The sequence below is a fragment of the Colius striatus genome, chromosome 7, assembly GCF_028858725.1.
Source record: "Colius striatus isolate bColStr4 chromosome 7, bColStr4.1.hap1, whole genome shotgun sequence".
NCBI classification, from domain to species: domain Eukaryota; kingdom Metazoa; phylum Chordata; class Aves; order Coliiformes; family Coliidae; genus Colius; species Colius striatus.
Genome location: NC_084765.1, coordinates 622890 through 633105, shown reverse-complemented (window position 1 = coordinate 633105; position 10216 = coordinate 622890). Strand labels below are relative to the sequence as shown.

Below are 10216 nucleotides of genomic sequence, written 5' to 3'. Positions count from 1 at the left end.
CTGGATGAAGCAGGATGAGGACAGGAGCTGCCCCAGGAAGCACAGGCAAGTCCCAAGCAGCGCTTCAGTGGCTGTCAGTGGCTGCTGGAGCTGCTGAACTGTGTTTTCTAAAGCCTAAAGATAATTAGTTAATGGAGCAGATGCAGGAGCTCAGCTAATACACAGGGCTTCTTGCCTCTGTCTATTGCTCCTTGGAGTTGTGACTGAGCAGCTCATCAGCTGCTTCACTGTCCCTTCTCAGCAGTGTGGAAGGAGGCCTGTGGGGTAGAAAGAGACCTCTGTGCACCAGGCTGCTGAGCTGGGGGTTTGGCCATGAGCTGCTGGGGCTGGGCCAGCCCAGGGCAGGATGGTGCTGCTGCCTCTGTGCCTGGAGCTGAGGTGCTGTGCTCAGAGGAGGCAGCTGAGCTGCAGTTTGGTGAATGTGGGGATCGTGTCACTCCTCCGTTAAAGGAGGGATCTGGGATGTGCTGAGGGGTGGCTCTGGAGTGCTGAAGCTGCACTTCCCGTGTCGGTCGTGGTGTTCAGCTGGGACACGTTTGGGTTGAGCCGCTGCTGGCGGCTCCAGCAGCTCCATGGACAGGGGAGCAGAGACCAGGGCTGCAGCTTTCAGGGCTCCTGCTGGGGTGGGTGAGGGGGCAGCAGCTCCCACAGGCACTGAGCAAGTCCTCCACTCCCCTCACTGCATGGTCTGTGGCTGAGTCCAGCTGAGCCTTGGTTGCAGTCTCACTTTCAGCTTTATTCCCCATTTCAGGGGAAGAGTGTGGGGCAACTTTCCTCAGTGAAACGAGGGATGGGATGGGATGGGATGGGATGGGATGGGATGGGATGGGATGGGCCAGCTGCAGCTAAAGCTCTCCAGGAGCTGCCCCTCAGAGCCCCTGTGTGCAGAGGCAAACTGCAGAACTGCAAACAGGAGCTGAGTGTGTTTGTTGATGACAAATCGATGGAGCAGTTGTTGTTCTTGGTCAAACAAAAGCCTCAGGTGTCCCTGCAGTCCCTTTCTGCTCCTAAGCAAAGTGCCTCTGGGAAGCAGATGTCCTGGGGCTCAGGAGATGCTGGTTTTTGGTAGGACCTCAAGGTCTCTGTCAAACATGAGTAGAAGCACGTGGGGCCTCGCTGCCCAGCTGGGCTCGTGAGTAAAATGATGCCAAACAACCCCATTTACGGTCCTCATCAGTGTGTGCCAGGGTGAAGCTCTGCCCAGGGCACCCTGAGGGTGGATCCCTGTGCTGGCCCTTCCCTGCCCCAGGGCTGCTTTGCTGGGTGAAGGAGGTGACTGGGGGTGTCCTGGTGACAGCACCTGGGTTCAGCCTCACTCTGCACTCAGCAGCCTGGGTTGTCCTCATGGATTAAATCCCCTGGCCCTGGTGGTGCCAGGCTGGTGCCAGGCAGAGCTGCAGCACAGGGGGTCCTGGGGAGATTCCCCTGTGCAGAGGACAGGGCAGGGGATGTGCCTGTGACTCGGGGCCACAGCAGCTCCAGCTTCAATGTGCTCTGCAACCTGGGTCATGGCAGGGATCCAGGGCTGTTCTACTTTGCCCACTGACAGCTCAGAGAAGCCCAAACCACCCCAGACACCTAAATCCGAGGCAAGAGCTGTTGTGAGAGCTGTCCCTGCTGTGGCTTCTCTCGCCATGTCTCTTGTCCCTTACGTCAAACACCGAGCTGATGAAGCGGCCGCGCCGCAGCTGCCCCTGGGGAGAGCATCCAGTACTCACCTGGGCCTCCTCGCTCCCAGGAGCTGGGAACCAGCATCTTCAGCTGCCATCTCTCCTTCCCTCCTCCCCCACAAAGACAGCAGCCCTGAGGCAGGGACAGACCTTTAATGAGCTCTACAGAAGCCGGCGGGGGCTCAGCACAGGAAGCGCAGGACCTTGCGGAAGAAGTTCCTGAACTCGGCGTTGAAGACGGTGTAAATGACGGGGTTGAGCGCGCTGTTGGCGTAGCCCAGCCACGTGACGGTGCTGGTGACCTGCGTGGGGATGGGGCAGGACTTGCACACAGCCCTGGTGATGTGCACCACGAAGAAAGGCGTCCAGCAGAAGAGGAAAGCGCCTGGCGGGGAGATGCGGAAGAGAGAAAGTGGTGAGGGGGTGAAGAGGGGTTGAAATTCCCCGACACAGCCTGGGCCAGGCGGGATGGGAGATGGCTCAGGGTGCCAGGGAGAGCGGCAGCTGGGCTTCTGCACAGACAAAAGGTGCAGGGAGCCTTTCCTGGCCTAAACTGTGGTGAAAACTCTTCCTGTGCCAGGTTTGGATTTGCAGAGAAGGTGTCAGGAGGCACAGGGTTACCTTGAAGGAAAGGCTGGATCATAATTTAAGGCTCCCAAGATGCTGAGGGGCTGGGACGTGTGTGAGGAGGAAAGGCTGCAGCCCTGGGGCTGCTCAGCTCAGGAGAGAAGCCTGAGCTCAGGGGCACCTCAGCAATGCTGCTCAGGCCCTACAGGCTGCAGAGCCCCAGGGGGGCTGTGGGGGGCATAAGGGGTGATGGGCACAGGCTGGGACACAAACAGCTCCCCTGGCCCAGGAGGAGAAAGTCCTTTGGGGCTGAGGGGAGGGAGCCCTGGCCCAGGCTGCCCAGGGAGGCTGTGGAGGCTCCTCAGGAGGTTCCCAACCCCAGCTGGACACGTTCCTGTGCCCCCTGAGCCAGGGGAAGCTGCTGGAACCTCCCATCCCTCCCACCCCAGCAGCACACCCCATCCCCCCCGCCCCGGCCGCTGGTGCCGCTCACCCACGACGACGGGCAGCACGCGCATGGCTTTCCGCTCCCGCCCGTTGATCTTGGCCCTCTTGTGGCCGCGGCCGGGCCGGGGCGGGGTGAGGTGTGGGTAGGACACGGTGAGGACGCCGCCGCTGCTCCCGCAGTCCTGGGGCCCCGTGTGGGGGCTGCGGCCGGGCTGGGGGAAGGGGCCGTGCGGGGGCCGCGGCTTGGTGCCGGCCCCGTGGACGCCGCCCCGCAGCTTGGCCTTCCTGGCTTCCTCCCAGCGCCTCAGGCCCTGGAACATGGCGCAGTACAGCACCAGCATGACGGGGCAGGGGATGAAGAAGGAGCAGACGGAGGAGTACACGATGTAGTTGTCATCCTCCAGCTGACACGAGCTGGGGTCCCGGTTCGGGACGTCGTTGAGGCCGAAGATGACGGGAGAGGCGACGGCGAAGGCGAAGATCCAGGTGGTGGAGATGAGGATGAGCTGCCGCAGGTCGACCTGTCGCCGGTTGTAGTTGAGGGGGATCGACACGGCGATGAACCTGCCGACACAGGCCCTGGCTCAGCCCTGGGCAGCGGCCCTAGAGCTGCCCCCGCGCCTCCTCTCCTTCCAGAGCCCAGCCTGGCCTAGAGCCGCTGTCCTCACTCACAGCAGCACCCAAAGGGGCGGCTCTGGGCTCTGGGGGGGGACGGTGGAGCATTACAGCCTCCTTCAGAGAGAACGGGATCCAGGCTCTCTGCACGGGGCTCTTCCCAGGGTGAGGACGGGAGCAGCTCCGTGCCAGGACACAGTGCTTCCTCCCTGGCATGAGGAGGAGGAGGAAGGGACTCACCGATCCACGCTGATAGCACAGAGGTTGAAGATGGAGGCTGTGCACAGCATCACATCCATGGTCATCAGGGCATCGCACAGCACCGTGCTGAGGGACCACACACCTCCCTGGAACTGCAGAGATGGAGTCAGCCCGTGCCATCCACCTGGCACTGCCTTTGAAGGGACATGCAGCAACCAAGCACGTTTCCCTCCAGAGAGGCATCCTGAAGCCATTTCCCTCCAAAGAAGCATCCTGAAGCCGAGCAGCCCTGCCTGGGGCGTGGAATTCCCCTTCCAGCAAAGCCCTGGCAGGTGGGATCTGGCTCACAGCTCACTTAAGGGTTCAGGCCTCTCTCCTTTGGTACCAGAAGAACACTCACCAGCCTGGAGAGGTTTAGAAACGTGAGTGGGGGGCCAAGAAAAGCAACTCAGAATCACAGGAGAGCAAGTGAAATGCCTGTGACAGGCCAAGGGAGGAGAGAGGAGAGCAGCCCATGAGCCAGTGCAAAGTGAGGAGCCAAGGGATGAAGCCAAGAAGAGGAATAATTAGACCACGGCTGTATTTGGTTCTTTGCTTATGTGACCTGAGCTGGGTGGGACCTGCTTTAGTTGGGGGGCGGGGGTTGGACTGGATGATCTGCAAAGTTCCCTTCCAACCCCCACCATTCTGTGACTCTAACCCAGGAGAAATGGGCAGAAGGGCTCTAGTTTAGTGTGAATAACTCCACTGCTGCTCTCTGGGCTCTCTAAAGCCAAGGAGCAGTCAGCCAGGGCTCCTTCTGTCTAACTTTGACCTGGTGCACGGCTCAGGAAGCGAGGACAGGTTTGTTCATGTACAGATCCGTGAGCTGCTCATCTGAGCTGCATCACAGGCACACAAAGAGATCTTCCTGAATCAGTGCTATGCTCAGACCCTCACAGTTCCACCCCCACCACGAAAGCAGCTTGTGCAGTTAGTCCTGGCTCCTCTGTCCCTCTGCTTTGGGCAGACTCATCCTCCCTGACGTGGAGAAGCAGCCCAGTAAACACACAGATCTGCTAAAGCCACTTCTTCCTTGTCCTAATCGACTGCAGGGATCTTGGTGACTAAGATGTTTACATAACAGCCTTACAGAGCTCTGCTCCCCTGGCAGAGCCCTGCCACAGCTCAGGCTCAGGTGTGGATTACAGGGGCCTGAGCACTGGCAGTTTGCAGGGTGAGGCAGGAACTACAGAATCACAGAGTCCTTTGGGTTGGAAAAGACCTTTGAGCTGCTGGAGCCCTCCCCCTGCCCAGCCCAGCACTGACCCACAGCCCTCAGCACCTCAGCCCCAGGGCTGTGGGATCCCTCCAGGGCTGGGCACTGCCCCAGCTCCCTGGGCAGCCTGGCACAGGGGCTCACACCCCTCTCAGGGAAACAGCTCAGCCTCAGCTCCAACCTCAGCCTCTGCTTTCTCGTGCCCCCAGGGGAGTGACAACCCCCATTTTCAGCACTGTCAATGCTCCAGGCAGACTCTGGTACTTCTCTTGGCTTTGCTCCACACAAAGAGCAGGGCTTTGCCCCTGGGGAATTTGCCCCAGGCCACTTCTTTGCCCCTTGCTTCTCATCATCCTTGCCTTACTGTCACTGGATTGCTCTGTGAGCACTTCACACTCCCATCAAAGGCCAGGCAGCTGCAGGAGAGCTGTGTGCCTTCCCCGTGGATTTGTACATCTCCCTGTCTCACTGCTAAGAGCTGAGATTCCCCAGGAAGTTAGAAAAGTGCTCTCTGCACCTCAGGGCAGGCAGCTGTGTGGTGGTTAATAACTGGCCAGCACTGGAACTCATCTTTGTTCTGCAGTTGAGCAGGTTCCGAGGAAAGCTGACAGGGAACTGCTGGAGAGAGGCCAGTGCAGGGCTGCCACGATGCTGAGAGCACTGTGTGAGGAGCCAGCCCCCATCACTGAGGAGTCTGTGAAAGCTGATGTTCCCTTCCCATCCCCAGGGTGCTTCTTGGCTACAGCAGGTTAGGGAGGATCAGAACCGACCAGCAGCTCTGACATTTGGCTTTATGGAAGGTCAGCTTCATCAGAGCAGGTTCTACACTTCCTCATTAAGCCCCAGGGGTTAATCAAGCTGCCGAGGTAGGGACAGCTACCCCAGCTCCATGGAGACAGCAGCTCCTCACACCACTGACCAAAGGACATTCCCTCAGCCAAGGACTGTCTGCTTCCAGGCAAGAAATGGGGTGGAAAAGAACCAACCAGTTGGGACCCCACACATGAATTTCTCCCTTGTCTAGCAGCAATGCTCCAGCCCTGCAGGTACAGTCAAGGGAGATCCAGAGAGAACTGACACACAACTTGGCTTCCTGCAGCCAAGGCCTCTGAATCCTCACCTTGGACTGAGAGTCTGGCTGTGCCAAAACATTACAGCAGCTCTTTCTGAGGTGGAGAAGAAGAACATGTGTCAACAAATGCAGCTAAATCACCCCAATAAGCTTTCTTAGCAACTAGAAATAACAAGATCAGGGTGTCCCCCACTGTGCTCTGGCTCCTGTGGATGGCAGGGAAGGATAATCCCCACCTCACAGCGAGGAATCCTGTGCTCAGTGGAGCCTGGGGGAGGTGTGTTGTTTCACAGGGAGGTCAGGTGTCACCTCAAAAGTTAAATCCCTCTTCTTCTAAAGCCCCATTTGAGGGGGGTGAAAACCCTCACTCAAGAAGCCACCTCACAGGAATAAAAGCACAAGATGCCCAAGCTCCTCCTGCTGAATGAAAGAAGTGGGCAGAGTTGATTGGTCAGTTCCTGCTGAACAAGAAGCAAAAAACCCACCTCCTCAGCCAGTTTTGAGAGTTTCCCTTCAGCCCTCAAACCCCACCTTTACTGTGCCAGGAGCTGTGCTGAAGTTAAACAGGACAGCCAAGCCAAAACAGCCCCACACCAAGAATAAAGGTTGAGCTGAACATTCAGGACCTCTTATGTCTCTGCAAACCTGCCTTGCTGGGAAGAGAGAAGGACAATTCAGACCTCCACCACCTTCATTCCTTGTCATTCAATGCCCTGGCTGCAGAGACACTGAAGAATGAACCAGAACTGATGCTTCTGGACAGCTGTGGAAATGAACAGCCCAAGGAGCAGCTGAGCTAAGGCACAGCCCAGGTTGTTAAAGCTCACCCAGGGCTGAGCACCCGTGGGCTGGGCATCCAGAGTTTGTGGGGTGTCTGTGGGACCCCAGGAGAGCCCCACAGCCCTCATGCCCAGCTGGAAGTGTTCTCAGAGGTATTCCAAAGTATGTCAAGCTGTGTTTTACATATGCCAACAGAGCCCAAGCCTGCAAGCTCCTGGAACCTACACTGGTGTGGCTGTCTGCCCACAGAACTGGGAACTGGAGGCGAGGCAACAGAAAGAGCAAGAGGGGAAAAAATAAAGGGAGTCCCAGTTAGTAAAATCCAGCTGAGAAGAGTGATGCAGACAGAGGCTTTCTAACCACCAAAGCAGAGGTAATGAGGGAAAAGCAGAACCACCAAACAGCAAAGGGATGGGGAGGCTCTTGCCCGTGCAGTGGAAAGGGGGGAATCTAATGCTCCTGTTCCTCACTGGTTCTTCTTGTGGGTCCCCAGCTGAACCTGTCCCTCCAGAATACCTCTGTGTGCAGAGAGGTCACATTGTCCTGCCAAATCCCAGGACCAGGTAGAGAGGCTAAAAGCACCCTAAGCTCTAATCCTCAGCCTGCCTTGCTTAAGAAAGTCTCCTGGCATGGGAGAGAAGGGGAGATGCTCAGGCCTGCACACTGCTGCTGTGCTCTTGTGCCTGTTCCCTGCCTGAGGAAGCACTGAAGCCACCACCTCACAAAGCCTGTGCCCACCTGATGATGCAAGTGTGGGCTGACACACACCCCCCCAGCCTGCAGCTTGCTGGGGCTGCTCACTCTGCACGAGGTTGCACCCTGGCTCTCCCCACAGCTGGAAAGGACTCTTCTTTCTCCACACCAGCAGCTACTGCCAGGACAGGAGCACAAGACCTCCTGTTTTGGCTGGTGGATGCTTTCATTCACTGGAGCCCCAGACACAAGGCATTTATGTCCCCGTTACACAGAGGCAGAGAGAGGGATGCAAAACCACTCAGCCTCAGGAGCTCCTGTTTCTCTTTCCCTCAGCTGTCCCAGTCTTGGAGGTGAACAGAAAACCTGCCCCAAAGTCCCTGAGCACCACTGTGTGCAGAGTCAGGCCTGTGTGACCCAGAGAACCTGCCAGGAGCAGCCCTGCAGCCGGTGGGCCAAGCCCACCTTTGCTGTCGGGTGACCAAATCCCACCCAGCTCCCTCAGTCGCCAGAATCCCCATCTCAGCTCGACACGGAAACCTGTTTGCTGGCTGAAACCTCCCTTCATCACCAAAACCCGTTCACCTTACACGGGACAGAGCGTGGCACGGGAGCTCTCGGTGCTCTCCCCAGGCGATTGCCGATGGCAGCCTGCGAGGCACAGGCTCCGCGGGGAGCATCCTCTGCTCCGCCCGTGCGTGTGCAGCCCGGCAGCTCTGCCAGGAGCCCACGCAGCCGCCGCTCGCTGTCCCGCGGCCGTTTCCCGGGAGAGGTCGGAGGCTGAAGCCGACTGGTCCGGGCGGCGGGACGAGGGGCCGGGGCAGGAGGGCAGCGGCTGGCCCGAGGGGCTGGCGGCGGCCGGGACCCCCCCTCCCGAAGCCGAGGGATGGATGTGGCGAGGGGCTTTACCCCGGATCCCCGCTGCCGTGCCCATCCCACCGCAGCATCCCCGGGCGCCAAAGCCGTGACCCGCAGCCCCCGCCGGTGCCTGCCCCCGCCCCGGGCCGCCTCACCTCGGAGTAGACGTAGAGCGGGAGGACGAGGAGGGCGAGCAGCAGGTCGGCGACGGCGAGGCTGACGATGAAGTAGTTGGTGGTGGTCTTGAGCGCCCGCTCCGTGCAGACGCTGAGGCACACCAGCCCGTTGCCGCTCACGATGAGGAGGATGAGGACGATGCCCAGGACCAGGGCGGCCACGTTGTGAGCGGCGGCGGGGGGCGGCGGCGGCGGGAGCGCGGTGCCGTTGCAGGATGCGGCCCCGGTGCTGCCGTTCCCCATGACCCCGGGGCATCGGAGCCCCCGCACCGCCGCCGCCGCCCGGATCGGCCCCGCGGCTCCGGCCGCCCCGACCGGCCCCAAACTTTCTGTGGAGCGGGGAGGAGCCTCCGAGCCCTGAGCCCCAGCACCACCCGGATCAGGCCCCCGCGCCTACAACTGGGTCACCAAGCGGCTTATGGGGCGGCGGAGAGGAGCCGGGGGGGTCGGACACACACAGGCTGCCGCTGGCCCGCCGCTGGCCCTGGACGAGCCGCCCAACCTCGCTCCTTCCACCCCTTTGCGGGACGCTGGGGGCGGGATGCTCTGCCCCTGGGCTGCGCTCAGGCCGCGGCTGCACCCCCGAAAAGCCCAGGGGTTAGCTCCCAGCCCTTCCCTGCCCGGCTGCCCCCAGCGCGGGGGCTCCTGCAGCCGGGACCGGGTTTTCTGTTGCCTCCGGAGCAGGAGGAAGGGAACGACCGTGCTTCAGCTGAGATCCCTGCTTTCCCGAGCCTCCCCCCTGCAGGTGCGGCAGCGATGGCCCAGCACCGGCGCTTCCCCCCCCAAAGCGGCCGCCGGGTGCTGAACAAACGGCTCAACGCTTCCTCCAAAGCTGAACCCGACAGTGAGCCCCCAGGCTCTGCGGGGACGCGTTTTAGGGCTGCCTGGTTCGGTGGGGTTTGCTTTTCCTTCGGTGTTCTGTTTTGTTCTGTTCTTTGGGCTTGAGCTCTCTGCATGGCACATGGTGGGGTGACTCCCGTTGTGGCAGTGGCACAGCAGGGAGAGAAATCCCGAGGAGTGGGTCTCCTACAGTGAGATTCGTGTGCCTTGGGCGTCTTGTCTTCCTTGACACGAGCCTGAGCACACACAGGTGGCTCAGCAGAGGGACTGGCCACACAAGCACTGCAGTGCAATTGCTATGGCAGATCAAAGGACTCTGGGTCTTGGGTGGACTCTCACAAAGCTACAGGAGAGGAAGAAAAGCCAGCAGGTAAGCAAGTGTTTAGAGGAGAAGGTTGCTTCATGGCAGCCTGACCTGGAGGTGTTTTCCCCAGGAGACTCAGAGCAGTGACATGAGCAGTGGATAAAGTTGGTGCAGTCAGCTTTGATCTCCCAGAGCACTCCAAGGGCTGTAAAGTCTCCAGAAGTCCAGAAAATGGCAAACACTGCCTGGTTTTCAATGAGAGAGGCAAGAAATCGAGGCACTAAAGAGCAACCTGCACTCCCACACCTTCACCCCTGCCTGTATCTCTACATTCCTTCAGGACCGGTGTGTGTTGGGCTCAAGTGGGCACAGGAAGGGCTGCACATCCCTCAGGTGAAGAGCAGCAACACCCTCGTCTGCTGTGCAGGTCAGACGAGGCAGGGAAGTGTTACCCAGTGCAGTAAACTGGGAGAAAACTACCCCAACTGGGAGAAAACTACCCCACCTGTGGTTTTTAACCCCCTGTGTGTTGACAGTGTGAGTTTGCTCCATGGTCTCTGTCACCTGGTCACAGCTTCTGTGGTCTGGGGGTTGGTCTCTGAGTGCTGGTTGCTGGCACAGCCCTCACTCAGTGGAAACACTTCCATTAGAGCCTTTTTACTCCACGAAATCGACTCAAATTAGCCAAAGGAGGCCCTGAAGTGGAATAATGAAACTGCACTGAAAGCCTACATG

The 10216-nt window shown here is 59.4% G+C and overlaps 1 protein-coding gene across 1 annotated transcript; it reads right to left on the bottom strand.

Moving 5' to 3' along the window:
• Positions 1 to 1852: 1852 nt before the first annotated feature.
• DRD4 (dopamine receptor D4) lies at positions 1853 to 8580 on the bottom strand. The gene is made up of 4 exons (XM_062000039.1): positions 8317 to 8580; positions 3540 to 3652; positions 2731 to 3248; positions 1853 to 2055 (listed from the first exon to the last, which is right to left on the bottom strand). The coding sequence occupies exons 1-4, from the start codon at positions 8578 to 8580 to the stop codon at positions 1853 to 1855; spliced, it is 1098 nt and encodes a 365-aa protein (XP_061856023.1).
• Positions 8581 to 10216: the final 1636 nt, after the last annotated feature.